The sequence below is a fragment of the Ammodytes marinus genome, assembly GCF_949987685.1.
Source record: "Ammodytes marinus genome assembly, chromosome: 16".
Classification (NCBI taxonomy): domain Eukaryota; kingdom Metazoa; phylum Chordata; class Actinopteri; order Uranoscopiformes; family Ammodytidae; genus Ammodytes; species Ammodytes marinus.
The window spans coordinates 18,470,991-18,486,680 of NC_137220.1; the positions used below are offsets into that span (position 1 = coordinate 18,470,991).

Genomic DNA, 15,690 nt, shown 5'->3' on the forward strand with positions numbered 1-15,690 from the left:
AGTAGGACTGCACTTACCGATTTACCCGAAACCATGTGACTTCAAGGGAAACTTTAGCTTTAGGTTTCGAGTGTTGACTGAGGTTTTTTCTTGTTTTTACCAAAAAAGTCAAGTACAAACCCCTGTCAACACTGAGCACTTGCAACAAAATGTATACCCTCTACAAATAATCTCAGGGTGTAATCAGAAGACAGCAAACACAAATTACAGCTACAATAGAGCTCCATTTTCCCTGAAACCATGTGATATAGGCCGATTTAATGGCAACTAAGGCCTGTAGGTCACTGCTGTCTTTGCCCCTACTATGAATCCTCTTTCCATCCTGATACAGAATCAACTCAATGCACCTGTGTGGGAGCATCTGCATTCCTTATGCGTATCAGTTCATTTATTCAGGTTATTATTTTAATTTGTGTACATTAAACAGGCGGCCAGAGAGACACCTCCAGCCAATGTTGCTCTGTGACTGTTGGATATGTAAAAAGGTGCTAACAGATTAGCCAATTTAACAACTCTGTATAGGTAAATGCTGACTACTGTGTGTTGTTTGTGGAGTCTGTCTTTGACCGTCAAGGAAGTGAGTTGACTGATCTTCTGTTCTGTGCCAGTTTCCTGAACTTGATATCATGTATAGGACCAGGCTGGATTAAAAAGAGGAAATATTTCCTATTTTTCAGTTATATTCTGAAACATATTTTTCTGATATCAAATGATGCCAAAGCATTATCAGGAGTACATTTGAGAACTGATTAAAATCTTGTTGACTGTTTATTTACATGACTTATCGGCTGTTGGGGGAATTTGAGGTGAGTTTGCAATGTTTCAAAAAAAGTGACCGCAATCATTTTATGAAATGACATTAATATTTATTACATCAGCCATATTATTTTGGAAAACATGAAACTAATACTGCTCAAAGCCGGATAAACAGTCCTATAAACATTTTGCAGGTGCAGTTATCACATTGACTTTGGAGTAATGTGAGCTGTAATTGTATGATATCTTAGTTTTAATAACTCCTGTGTTCCTGATTACAGTTAATTATCTACAATGTACAGAGGTTTTTACACAGTTGTTAATAAATAGCGTTCCTCACATTTCTGGTTCGGCTTGATGCCTCAGACCTTTCAACCTGTTTTGTTAAGTATATTTTGCTAATGAATATTATGATTATGTCGTAAGTGATAATGTAAAGTGTGAAAGAAATAGAAACATCACAGTTCATTCCAATTGTTCATTCGTCCATTAATCATAATCAATACATGGGGACAGACCAGAACCCGGTAGTAGACCAAAGACACTGCTGCATGTAAGAAAATCAATTACAGAATAGTGTATAAAGTTCAGGCTCTTGGACTTTGAACCCAGAACTCAGGTCACTGAAGAGTTTCTATGATTTTATTGGACCAATACAGTTTCTGCCCTCTTTCAGATAGAGTTTCAAAATCTAGACTTTGACATCTTCCTCGTCTTCAGAAAAGGCATACGGTGTTTTGCGGCTGTGGGACAAAGCAGGAGAGGTGTTATTGCTCATCTTCCTTCCCTTTGTGAAGGACGTTCCACCATAATGGCGAGACAACACGTCGGCCGCCCTCTGGAACCTTTCTGCCTCCATGGCGGGCTCTGTTCTCTGAGGTGACCCAGTGCACACATCTGGTGTCCTCAGGGACCTGCTCTCCTCCTCTTGTTCTGATAAGTTAGAAGTACTAAAGTGCCCCCTATTGGTCATGGTGCTGCTTAACGAGCCACTGCCCATGGAAGGATTGGGTGAAGTCACCCCAGGGCTCTGTACAGGCGTCTCTGTCAGAGAGCCATGGTCCTCCTCTTCATCTCCCTCTCCTTCCTCTTCCTCACCTGCTGCATGGCTGTGATTGGACGGCTGAAAACAGCTGGGGTTGTCAATCAGGCTCAGTACCTCGGTCATAAGGGAAGGGCCGAGGTCTATAGTGAAGGAGTCCAGGGAGTCTGAGCGTGTCCGTGTGAAGCCACCGCTGTCTAGTAGAGACTCTTTCCAGACATCTCCATCCTGAAACTGTCTGTCAAGGCGAGAGAGGCGGGGCAGAGTGACAAATCCAGACTGCAGACCTTTGGACAAACAGAAGACAGACCAACAGAATGATGTCACTGATATGACCAGAAGTAATAACACAATATAATGAAAACATCTCAGAGACATTCTTACACTCACATTTCAGAGATTTCCTCTTTTAATCCTAACAGAATAATCTCAAGGTATTTTACAAGGAATGTTTCATGGGAATTGTAGTTGGATTTTGCATTGAAGTCTTTGAAATTAAAATTTTGACTACAATTTGAACTAGTTAAGATCTGACAGGGAATTCTAACCAAGAACAGAATTGACATTATTCCATCTTGGTGATTTGAACAGTAAATCTTTTTTTAATAAAGAATGTTTTTGTTAACAAACTAGACAAATAAAAAAATGAATGCTTGTTTAGATTTTCTATGAGCCCATATACAAACATGTTGCATGGTACATTAAGAATAGGTTTATTTGAGTTAATCTGTACAGTCCCCATCCCAGTAAACTTTCCAAACTATGTCTGGTTAAATTTTCAACTTTTTCTATTATGACTCCCACTATTGACTCAATTGGTCAGTTAAAAGGACGTAGTACTAACCTAGAGTTTGACAGCATTATTGAAATCAAATATTTTTATTGCATTGACCTGAAAGTCCTGAAAACTTTCACTCGAAAACTCCCTTGAAAATGAGATGATTCATCTCAAGGGGATTATCCTAATAATAAACTTGTTGTTAATGTTTGGAGCTGCAATTTTGCCACTTAGAATGTTTGCAAATATTAGAGCTCCAATATGTCTATCAATTCCATTCTTTCACCACAGGGTGGCAGAATGTAACATCCCAGGAAGCTACTGCTAAAACTTCCCTACAGAGACAGACTGATTTTTCAGTCTCCTGTAGAGTCTTAAAGTTACAACTGTCAGACAGTAGACAAGAGGTGGAGAAGTAAGAGCAGTAAAATGTAACTGAAATAGGTCAGGAATGGAAAAGAACAAGATAAATATTGATACAAATATGAAGTGACTGGGACCCTTAAATTGATGTGGTATATCATGATGGGAGCTAAATGTTGTTCGTCTGATAATAAAATTGTTCTTGTGATTCTGTATTATGAACCTATTCATATGCTTTGCCTTCTCAATGCAGCCTGGAAGTAAATGAAGTTGTGCCAAAAATCCCTACCGTACTTATTTCGCCCAGTACAAACTGAGATATGTTTGTTTAATAAAGGTTTGAATTGCAGATTAAATTGTGAAGAATAAGAACTGCACAGCACACTTACTTTTACCCTTTTGGTATCTATACTATTCTTAGTTTGGAATGCTCCATCTTGAATTTTCACTATTGGTACACGTGTCTGTAATTTCAAGACTAAAAACTGTTAAGCAGCAGATAAGTACACGATGTGTAACAAATTTGTGTAAAGAACAACTGAGAGATTATGATGAATGGAAATAATGACATGGATGACAAACTGAGAAACCCACTCATGACAAATGCTCCCATCATCCTTCAGTTCATTGACTCTCTATATGCCAACTCCACATCAGTCAGTTTGGGGAAAATTCCTTTACGAATTGGGTAAGGAATCTGGAGACGGAAAGGGGATTTCCAGTCCAGGCTCTGCACACTGCTGGCTGATAAGCTCTGATTGGTTCGTAGATATAATGAATGGTGTGTTTATGCTGTGCATACAGGCAGTGACACATACATACAGAGATGACAGGAAATGCCCAGTAAGTATCTTTCTTTCTCCCAAACCAGCTGTGTGTGTGATTGTGTTTATAGACCTAATTGTGTACACGTGTTGCCTAGGTGATTTCAGATGACTCAGAAGAAGCCAGTTTGTTTGTTGGTTGGCTTCGAGGAATGTGGGAACGATGTTGAAAGGGAGAGGGCAACCTCAACCTCTCTGTTTGTGTGATCACTGACATTTATAGTCTTTTGAACCAAGTCAGCTCAGCAGCTCTTTATGCTGTTCTGTCTTTGGAGAGTAAATAGTTAGAACTGCAACTGTAATGACACAACATTACAACAATTTTTTTTCTATTTCATGGTGACTAATGCAGTGGTGTTTTACTACTTGGTATCAGTCCATAACTAGGTCAGTGAACAATGCTGTTTGTGTTGCAGGATCTTTGAGGAACTTATATATACGTGTATGTCCTCTGAGTTTAATTTAGAGGTAACAATCAAACCAATAAATAAAGAGCTGACTCGAACAATATGGATCTTCCAGGATCCTGACATTTCACATCACGCACAAATGTTCCATTTTAATTAATGTTATAATGATGTTCTGAGCCACTAACTAATGAATTAATCTTACCACATTAATGTTAATTATGTGAATTATTTGATATTAACACCTAGAAAACAGTTGTTGGAATTGGTTTGCTGAAGCTTACATGTTTTCAGGATTGTCTGTTGATCTCTATCAAAAAATGTTTTGATGACAAAATGAATTGAACACATTCACCCTGTACTATCTCCTTCCTGTTAATATTAATACTTGTTATATCAAGTCTTTATTTTTTTCCCACTACTGTAGAGGAATCTTGTCACATGCTTTCTCTGGTTAAACTGTTACCCTAGCATCGGCATAACATAGAAATCTGCCAATATGAAAATTGACATACTTTAATTCTCTTCATATTGTGTGTTTTTGGCGAAGCCCACTGCTGTGTTAGATATAGATGGTACGTCCCATGCTCTAAGTGATCAATATTATCTCACCATATGTGCAGAGGGAGTCATCTGTTGAGCTGATGGAGCTGGGGAAGCCCACCCTCTGTAGGCCATTAAAGTCCATGTTCAGATGGGGCAGGGAGATGGCATTCTTGATGATGGGTGAGATGTCTGGTGGAGGGGGGGACAACTCACGGGAGCCCGTGCGCGGCCGCGGCCCAGAGGTCTTCCGCACGTGCCGAAAGGTGCGTGTGAAGAACCCGGTCGTCTTGGAGCTGTTTGTAGAGTCCGGACTTCCAGGCTCTCTGCTGCCTCCGTAATTGCTAAGAAAGGAAGTGTCTCCAAACACGTCCCCACCACGACCAACATGCATAGTATGCTTGAAGTCAGCCATTGGCGGGCTGATCATGTCCACAGAGAGCTCACTCTTGAAACGACGTTTACCCTGTGAGCCAGACACAAGGCCTTTAATCCCTGGCACTTTTCCCAGACTCATGGTGGCAGGAAGAAAAAGTTGAGTAAAAACCCTGTAATTCAAATGAGAGGGTCTGAGCTCTGATTACATGTCAGTCAAGTTTAACTTCCAGTTTAGGGTCCACTATAAAACCAAGGAGAAGAAAAATGTAAAATGCCAGGACAGTGAGAACAGAAAACCCAAAAATGTGGTTGCTCAGTCGTCAGAGAATGTGTGTATAATCCATTCTCCACACGGCCAAGGCCAACTATTCATCCACTGACGGCCAACGGTTTCCCTTTTCATTGAAAGATGCCAGTATGGATGTAGAGTCTGTCAAGTCCCCATCAATATTGGATTCTGTTGAATTACTTTTCACTCTCCCTCCACTCGTGCACAGCTACCACTGCACGTCTGTCCAAAATGACCAAACGCTCAGCTTACTTCTCCTGCACAGCGGCGGCTTTCATTCATGCCAAAATAACAAAGAAGATGAATTATAAGGTCATAATTTGTATCCTCTGGTTGCCACAGCTTACGCAGTTGGAGAGTTTGGGGGCGGCTTGGTTTTTGTCCAGATTTGGCTCATTCAATGACAGTTCAGATTTACAAAGTCCAGCCGCAATTGCAAATACATGAAGACATAATTTCAGTTTAACAACAGCTGACAAATGTAAAAAACAGCCAACGTAAACTGTGTTTGCTTACTGTATATTTATCTATATATTCATAATGTATCTTTTTAGACTATATAGGATAACTGCCCTGTTGTCAGTCTCAACTTGAGTTTTGCTTGCAGTACTAAGAGGATCGCCTCACAATGAGCCATGTAAAACCAAGTTTTTTATGATTTGCCATTTACCCTATCTGAGACTGGACTGTAGGTTGCAGCAGCACACTTGATGGCATTTTTTAATAACTCTCGAATTGTAATTAGATAGATACAATTTATCGGCTCATTTCTCATTTCTCATTTCGGTTATCTTAAAGGATAAGTACTTGAGTTAATGTCTAAGGTGCTACTAGGTTTTGTGAGGTTTTTAAACTTACTTACTCCAGCTTCCCACCCACACAGCATCTCTTCTCAAACAATGATGAAACACATGAATGACGAATCACACAAGTGATCATGATCTATATTTCCTTCTCTATCCTTTTAGCTTTAGAAACCTCCAGTCAATTTCTGTAGTCCTGCACGTTTAAAGGAAGCAATAAACAAAACACAGACGAATGTCAAAACATCAGTGTCTCCACTCCGTTGCTTGCTGGCAGTGAGTCCTTTTATGCTGGTGTGTTCAATAGATCCCAGCTTCTGAGAGGATCTGGTGTGTGTCATCCAGTGTGTTGTTCTGCACTTGTCTTCCTCCCATTCCAAGCAGAGAGAGCCGGGGCCTCCACTGCCATGCACCGTTTCCCACTAAATAGGTTTATCCATGTGAGGCACCACAATGTCCATGGGACTTCCCGTCGCCCCTTCTTTGTCCTCAGATCTGTCCTTCTGCTACCAAGACGCCAGATATTTGAAAGAGTATCCGAGCCAAGGAAAAAAGATGGTGGCGCTTTCTTTGAAAGGGGAAACAAAGTATATTGCCGTAATCCAGCCACTGTTTTGTCTGCATCGGCCTGGAAGGTAGTTAAGGCTCCTCCAGGATTTTCTGTGTGCTGGATTAGCTCTCTAATCCCTCCTGTCTTTCTGACTACCTCGCCTGCTCCCCGCCTTCTTCAATCCATTTAGTCCTCTGATGGTTTCCAGAATTCTGTATTTTCATTCAGTTCACTAAGAGAGCAGACAGGGACAAAAGGAGAGCGATGTGAGTTACACACTAGACCAAAGACCAAAGGAGGAGCATTCAGGCGCACGTAAATCTGTCAGACAACTAAAACTTTGGATTGACTGATGCTGGGGATGTCTCTTTCTGTATAGCATGAAGAGTCAGCAGGATCTCAAGAAAGTGTTCAGGGATTGAATTTAACAAATAAAACAAGAAGTTTACACCAGGAACTTTCTTTGTAGTTTCTTACGATTAATATTAGTTTCAGCACAAGCTATTTCCTTTATTTCCTACTGTTTTAATAGCACTTGCCTACAGTTATGATTATATTTTTTTAGCAACAAAGCCTCCACAATTTTTCTGGTTCTCCTCTGCCGATTTTAAACTGCTTGTTGGACAGAAAATAATTTTTGAAGATGTAACCTTGGGCTGTGAAATGGGCTCAGCATTTTTCTTTTCTTTTTAATAATCTTTAGGAATAAAAATAATTGTGAATTAAAAACATTATTAGTTGCAGTTTTTTTAAAGTATAAAGATGGGTAGGGATATTCCTAAAATGATATGTACATGTATGTAAGAAGTAATCCTTGCAATTCGTTTACTTTCAATGAATTTTCCAAATCAATTTAAATTAAACAGGAATCACAACATTAATGTTACGTGACTCGATGTGATGTGACATGGCGTGACATGACGTTAAAACAGTTCAACCACACTGAGCTGCAGAACTGCAGGTCAATGTAACAGATGTATGCACAACATAAATAACATAAATCCACTTCTCAAGCATCTGTTTCTCCTATATACATTCTGAGCACCTTTTTCCTGTCTGCTGAAAAAAATGCCCCTAGCAAAGGGAGCACTGATTAGCTCCAAACATGTGACCCCTCTCTACAGCAGGTCTCGGATTTATGTCACCGCAAATTGTAGCCAAGGCCAATCTTGACCTGTGAGATTACACCTTCAGCAAGGTGTTGGTGCCACTCTTGCTGGGCACTGGCTTGGGCACAGATTACCTTACATAAATCTTTAACTAATCCCAGACTGTTAACAGGACAAATGTTCGCGGGGGGCTGTCACACACAGCATTCACTGACTGAAGGAGTAATCAACTTAGGAGAGTGACAATTCATAAAGAGGAGGAGGGGAGATAGGGTGGATTTACGCTGTTGCCTGACCAAACCTGATCCCTAAGCTCACTGACAGTTTGCTTAACGGAGTGATTAGGGCCTGTGCGGCACGAGAAGGTGAGGTGCAGGTAAACATTTGCAAGGGGGAGATGCATTTCAATCATTGGATGCCTAACTCACAGCTTTTCATGGAGGGTAATTAAAAGGTTTTATCCTGCTGTCAGAGCTGCCAATTTCTCTTAACCCTGTCAGCCTTTTATATGGTTTGGTCTTACTCCATATAACTGTGTGGGCAGTAGACACACCTCTACTCAGGAAGGAAAAAGTAATGGCCACAGCGTACAATGAGGAGAGCAGACGGGATACCATCATGGCCATCAAATAAAATATCAGAGGAAGTAGATGGAAAAACACTGTTGCTTTCTCCAAGACTTCTATTTTAGCCTGTCTCTTTTTTATTTAATTTTTTTTACAAAAGTTGTTGTTTTTATCTGTTTTCCCTTGTGTCACAAACACACACCCACACACTGTCAAAAATGCTTCCCTTCTCTGTCACTCTCCCTGCTGCAAGCAGATTTACTGTGTATAACTGGTATATCACAAATCTATGACGACATTTGATTGGCCGTCCACTCGCAGTGGCTTAGAAAGAGATTTGTCTGTGTATTCGTAGGGGCTTACACATACACACTGAGCTGTGTCGCAGTTGGTCAGATCTGAGGTTGCTTCCTCCACTTGACCAGAGGGACATGTTCCTTTTTACAGCACAGCACCGGCAAACTGTGGTTGAGGTCAGAACACCCTGACCATTACGCATAGCTCCAAAATACAGCATGCACTCATGTCTACTTACAGTCTACTGCTGCAACGTGGCAATACATTCCAAGGCCTGCTAAGTCCCTATGGTGACGATGTCTGTATGTGTTTTGCCATGCAAACACAAACTCTTATGACATGGGTTCATGATTTGGATTTGGAAGTTGGATTGGATTGGATTGGATTTTGTCTGACAGTATCTGACTGAAAACTCATACAGTAACAAAATTATGGGACCAGAGTTCAAGATACTTCTATTTTGCATTTGCTCCAAATTGAATAAAACAATCATGTTTATTAACAATGATAATTCAGGCTTATTATTTGAGTAAGAGTTAAATTATTGAAAAAATGTACATGATTTCGGCACATCTTAGTATTTGGCGGCCCCCCTTTTGCATAAATGACAGCATGAACTTGATGCATGGCATGGCAAGAACTGCAAGTTTCTGGATAAACTGATGAAATTTGATCTGACAATCATTTAAAGAGTTTATTTTGGTATCATGGAGTGCTTGGCTTTTTCAGTGCCCTCAAAAGTGTTCAAAGGGGTTACATTTTAGAGGACTGTAGAGTGAAGGCTTCAATACAAGTATGTGTTCTTCATTTTAAACGTCATAACTTGTGTTTTTAATGTTTTTGAATCCTAATACTTTCTGATCGTTTCCGGGTTTGCATGAAAATAAGAAAGCTCTATGATGTGGTCTGAGACCTTTGGATGACATATGTGTCATATCAGAGCACTGTGTGACTTGTGGCTGAACCACCTGTTCACTGCTTCTCATACCTTCCCTAATGCGAAACTATGTCAACAAATAACTCACTAGAACAGACATCTGAGATAAGAATTCACTGCACATTAGACCTCTTCAACTGAAGTTCAATTACTTATTTTACGGACTTCAAAAAAAGACATTACAGAACAACAGCGGACCAAGCGACCAAATTAATCTTTATGGAGAGGTTTAACCCATGCCATCATTCACTAGTTTTATGAATGTGTTTTTTATGTATGGGTCTCGTGTCAAAAGAAATGAGAGAAATGAGGCCAAGCCACAGTGCAAACACATCTCATTTCATTTCAATAGCCATGCTGAACAAAGAGCATAAGGAACATTACCTCTGTGAACTTCCACCTAGTACCATAAACAGACAGGCACAGTTAAAGTGGCAATTTAAAGGAATTCTCAATCTAAGTCTTGTTTAAAAAAAATCTGTGTAATTGATGTGTCAAAGTAGACTCCATGACCATGGCCATGGCATGTCCAACTTGAGTGCTCATTTTATGACTCAAGATTTCTATCGTTTTATATTGTTACCTAATTATATATCAAAATGTCATGATCTGCACCACTTAGTAAACAATATTTTCTCAAGCTACCTTCATTGTGTAATCATATAAAAACATACCTGTACATATACAGTATTTTTCGTCTAATGTTTTGGTCTTCATCATTCAGGCAGGACAAAGGTCCACTAAATACCTACACTGCTGCAGGGACAGACACTGTTTTTTGGAAGGACAGTCTCTGTAACTATGACGCCGGCCCCCTGACAGGCTGCCAACCCACTGATCTGAGATCTTACACACACTCTCAAACAGCTGTTCTGTGGTTCCACTGGAGAAAGCACAGTGTCTAATTGATTTTGATTGTTTCAATCACATATAGTCTCAGTTAGAACCGGCTGCAGTTCATGATACTAGAATGTAACACTGTATGAAGTAATATATATGATTCATACTTCAAAAGCAAGTTCTATTAAAACTTCACAGAGAAACACCACTGAACTAATGGGAAGTGTAGAAGAGGATGTACGGAGACCGTAAAATAATACATAATATACAGTGCAAGCCTGGATTGTATAAGGTTGAATGACAAATAGCAGCATTTGGAAAAGTTGTACATTAAGTGAGGTATTTCTGTATGTTGTCAGGATTTTCAAGACTCTACCTCATGTTTATGTTGTAAGATGAATAATAGTGCAGTCTTTTGACTTGTGCGCATCTGCAATCTTGACAATGGTGGTCTCATCTTGCCTGCAAATGTCCAATTGGCATTTTGGCCAGAATTTCACACTTATTATTTTGACATAATAAGTTCAATGCCCAACAGAAACATGAACTTCCCATTTAAACAAATGACTGCGCAGTGATGCATCTCTTTTTTTGCACGTGTATCTTACAATGAAGATTCGTAAACAGTAAAAATACCGGATTAAATTCAGACTGTGTGGTATTTTGAGTATTGCTGTTGATTTCACAAAACTATTAGCCATATCCACTGTATAGGCATACACTTTGCGCAACATGGGAGCATCAGATAAAGTCAGTTATAAACTCCCCTGTTCAGAATGATCTTACCTTAAAATAAGGTCAAAGCTCGTTCCCTTTGCATAGAGAGCACATCACTTCTCTGTCATCCTCCTCGGTCTGCGGTCTGACTGCACAGTAGCTTATGTTTCCGCTCGGACATGAACTTTGCATTAGTGCTGCGCGGCACTGCGCTACTGCTGACAAGTGGACTGGAAGGAGATGGAGAGCGAGGAGGAGGAGGGTGTTTACTCCAGCGCGTGAAACATATTGCATTTAAACAAAACCCTAACCCTGAACCTAATTCAGAAAGAGAATGAAAGATACATTCTGTACTGTAGGCTACTATCGCGCTCTCTCTCTCTCTCTCTCTCTCTCTCTCTCTCTCTCTCTCTCTCTCTCTCTATCTCTCTCTCTCTCTCTCTCTCTCTGTCTCTCTCTCTGTCTTTCCGTCAGAAAGGTATGCCGAAAAGGTATTTCCCAAATAGGATCGCACGAGCCAGGATTTTAACCAAATATGTATTAGATCAGATTGAGCAAAACAAACAACAATATAGGAGATTAAACACAATCAGAAACAACACGGTGTTAGTCTGACCAAAGGAGTCCGTGGGATGAAGAAAGACACACTAGCAACATCAGCTCTGCTTCTGCCTAAACATGGGTATGTGTGTTTGTGGTGTCTGATTTTTTTTCCAGCACATGTGTGCGTAAGTGAAGGGCCACCTATTAGTGGAACTCCTCAGGTCTTAACCTCAGATTCTCTCTCTATATAAATCCTTAGACAAATGTTTGACATGTGAACCAACAATAACTTGAGGCTGTAATGACATGGATATTGAATCAACAACACGAGCTGAGATGTACAGCAAACACAATGAAGGACATGTACACACCCACAGGCAACGATAGTGTGTTGGAATGTGTATAAATGTAGCCTACAGCAGGTTAAGATATTCACCATTCTTCAAAGGGAATTTGATCTGATTTTCGGAGTAATACCACTGATTCTGCATTTCTGAATGAATGAAAGTTGTTGTTTGGTTTTATTGAACAGATATTTGAATGCTACAGCAGTTTGGCATTCTTGGTGCCAGTATATACAGTGTGTGTAGTTGGTGTTTGACAGAAACACAACATTCAATGGCTGGTGAGTCAAGAGATTCCTCTGGATAAACAGAAGCATAATGTGTCGAAGCTGAGGGGGGCTGATGCAAAACTTTGCAAACAGAAATCAACTAAACACCTAGAAATGAATATCTCATTATGCATGGGAAATTGTACCACAGTTATTATACATTGAATAAGGCAGAGAAGTTACAGTAGGATGTAACAGAACACACATAGAAAAGAGAACCAACATTTATACTCACAGGCATGGAAGGAGGAAATAGAAGGAGTTTGAGAGGAAGAAGTGCTACTCAAACAGGATGAGGGTCTCAGAAACAGAAAAAGTTTCTTCTCAGGAAATGACTTTCACACAAGTCATAGAGGATTGCCAAGAAGTGATGAGATTGAATTATGGAGGGCTGAAAGAAGACTACCCCCTGTGTCTTTGTTTGGATTACGTTCCTGTTTCCGTGGATTCTGACCCTCAAGGAAGCTGAGTGTTGGCCATCAGACAATAGAGTATTTTAATGTCAGTCCTTATTGCTTTTGGCTACAAGAAAAGACAGACAGCCACGGACACACTGACACATGATGAAATACACCAGCAGTCAGGGACTCTTCTACTGTGTTCTAAGAAACCTGGTCTAAATTAGGAGTCAGATGTTTTTTTTTTTTTTAAAGGGTCCTGAACCGAACTTGGCATCTCAACAGCCCTGCACAGTGGTATTACACTGTCCGCCTTTTTTGAGTTGTCAAACTCTGATTTTAAAATGTATACGCAATGTTATTCCTTTTAAAAAAGAGTTGGAATTTTATTCTGATGTCAATCCGGAAGTGTAATTCATCACATTATATAGAGAGATTATATAGAGAGATTTTGGACCCACAAAATGTGGGTCCAAAATCTCAATTTACTGCTAACTATTGGGTAAAATACTGCTACACATATAATGAATAATAAGTTGTAACACTTTGAAAAAAGAAAATATAATTCCCCCGTCAACAATTTTAGAAGTCTGTATGATGAGTATGGCTGTGAGAGACTTTGCTCAGAAAAACAAAACATTGAGAACTGTTATGCTGGAGCGCAGTTCCCTACAGTGATGTGGAAGCCGTATATTTTTCAGTGTCAAGCCAGCAGAGTATTATTCAGTGATCCTGCTGTATGACCTTCTTAGAAACAGACAGTGAACATAAAGCAGTGAACTGAGAAGCGAGGATAATTCTGTAGGTATGGATTGGGTCACACAGGAACTCAGCAAAGGTTAATCCCTTGCCCCTGTGTGTGTGTGTGTCTGCCATGGTGGGGAGATAGATGATGATGTCTGGGAGAGCTGGTGAGCATTGAAACCAGCTATTGTTATCCCAGACAGACTGCATTCATGGTTAGAGCAGGAACACGGATGTTGATAGAGCTGAACATGACAACGGAGACGACAAACTGTCTCGGATTTATAAGGCAACTAAATGGTTTCCTATGATCTTAGTGATTAGATTGCATCTCCAAAATCCTGTAAAATCAAATGAACTGGTGTTAGTTTTGTGTCTGTTGGGATACAGAAAAGCATTGTTGTGTGGAGCTTGACGTAGAACTATTCTAACACTCCCTCTCTCTCACTTTATTGTTATTATCCCCAAGAGGAATGGTTTTCTTCATGGTGTTTGTTTAGTTTAGTCAGTTATAAAGGACGTCCCGAATCCCAGGGCATCCTACCCAAGTTTGTCTATTTAGATGTCCTACAAAAGTGCAAATAAAAGCAGGAACATTACATACACTTACAGAATATGAGCTGACATTTGAGCTTATTTGTACATACATGCATACTGAGACGTGCACTGTTGATGCGAAAAGGGTGTGCTTATCGTGACTGCTCCATTGCTAATCTAACCCAGTTCCGGTTTAGTTTTTTTGGCATGTGGTTAGCAAAAAATACATTTGTAAAACTGTGTGTGTATCTGGAAATTGATGTGAGTGGTTAGTAAAGCTGTCCATGACTGCAGTTCAAATGTGTGGTAGAGCTCAGATTTAGACAGCTACATAACGCCCTGTAATTCAAACGCCAACTCAAACCCTCACTGCTCTGGAAGGAGAGTGACAGGAAGGAGAAGGCAGGGGCGTCAGTTTTCACTGGCACCACCAAGTCACATGTGTGTGTGCACGTTGTTCTGCGATTGTGTTGAAAAGGACGCTCTAAGCAGTGAAATAAGTTGATCAACAGGCCATTTGTGACATAATCTGGGTGTCATAGTGTAGGGAGCATGTATTATCTAGAACCGTCATTCTTAGGGCTATAGACTCAAGGTCCATTAAAAACATACAACACAAACAATACACATCTATCAAACTCTGGTTAGCTAATGACTTCTCACTGCCCCTACACGTTTGTCCAAATAACTTTCTGTGAGGTCTGATTTGTATCAAGAAGGATCCATATTAGGTTTCTTTATCGGGTCATGAAATTAAAAAAAAAATTCAAGTTTGTCCAATGATAAATAAAAACTCCCTTGAAGTGGCCTCTGGTTTAACTGTTCATAATTAAATGTTCATATTTGTATTCCACTCATTGTTTTTCCAAGCTTCTTGTGTTTGCTTCAACAAGAATTCCTTCCTTCACTCTGACCCTCTGGTCTTATTGATGTTGATTCCATGTTAAACAGGAAATTGCATGGTATTACTCTAGGATATTTACAAGATACCATTAAGCTACGATATATGGCGTAGTTGCAGAGCTGAGAATGAGAGGACCTATTTAACTGAATAGACCACAAGTGGCCTTTTGATCAAGACAATTCTCAGCACAGGACATGTGGAAAAAGTGGAGGGTAGAAACACACATGGTGCCTGATATTGATTTCTCACTTATAATCTCAATTTTCTCATAAAGCATCAAGAGAATCTCTAGTACCACTAGCCTGATCAACAGTGAAAGCTGCTGTCACAGCATCCTGCCTACAAAGGCATAAATCACAAGTCAAGATTTAAATCTATCTCAACTACTCATGCCCCCATCCCTCTCACTCTTTCTCTGCCTCTGTTTTCAAAAAAAGTCAGAAAAGACACATTCTTCATGGATACAAAGGGGCAATTCTGTGCAGACTTGAGTCATAGATGGAGCCATTGGGGGTCAGCTGCTGGGTGAAGAGCCGGGCCTGTTCTGTGCCGGGCAGGATCAGGGTCAAGCAGACATAGAAATTAAAGCCATAGACACTGGTGCTGCTCGGGCAGTACAGTGTTGAATAGTTAAACATGAAGGCATATTTAAATTCATTTTGATCTCCGATTTCGTCTTGTGCTGAAAACCTTCGCCTTGTGGGAAAGCATTCAAAACTATTTCTCCAGCACTCTGACAATGTACTTGTAAT

The 15,690-nt window shown here is 40.1% G+C and overlaps 1 protein-coding gene across 1 annotated transcript; it reads right to left on the reverse strand.

Annotated features, from left to right (window-relative positions):
* Positions 1-1,274: 1,274 nt before the first annotated feature.
* cdc42ep1b (CDC42 effector protein (Rho GTPase binding) 1b) lies at positions 1,275-5,436 on the reverse strand. Its single transcript, XM_080043451.1, has 2 exons — positions 4,783-5,436; positions 1,275-2,085 (listed from the first exon to the last, which is right to left on the reverse strand). The coding sequence occupies exons 1-2, from the start codon at positions 5,228-5,230 to the stop codon at positions 1,448-1,450; spliced, it is 1,086 nt and encodes a 361-aa protein (XP_079899577.1). The 5' UTR covers positions 5,231-5,436; the 3' UTR covers positions 1,275-1,447.
* Between the last annotated feature and the right edge of the window lie 10,254 nt (positions 5,437-15,690).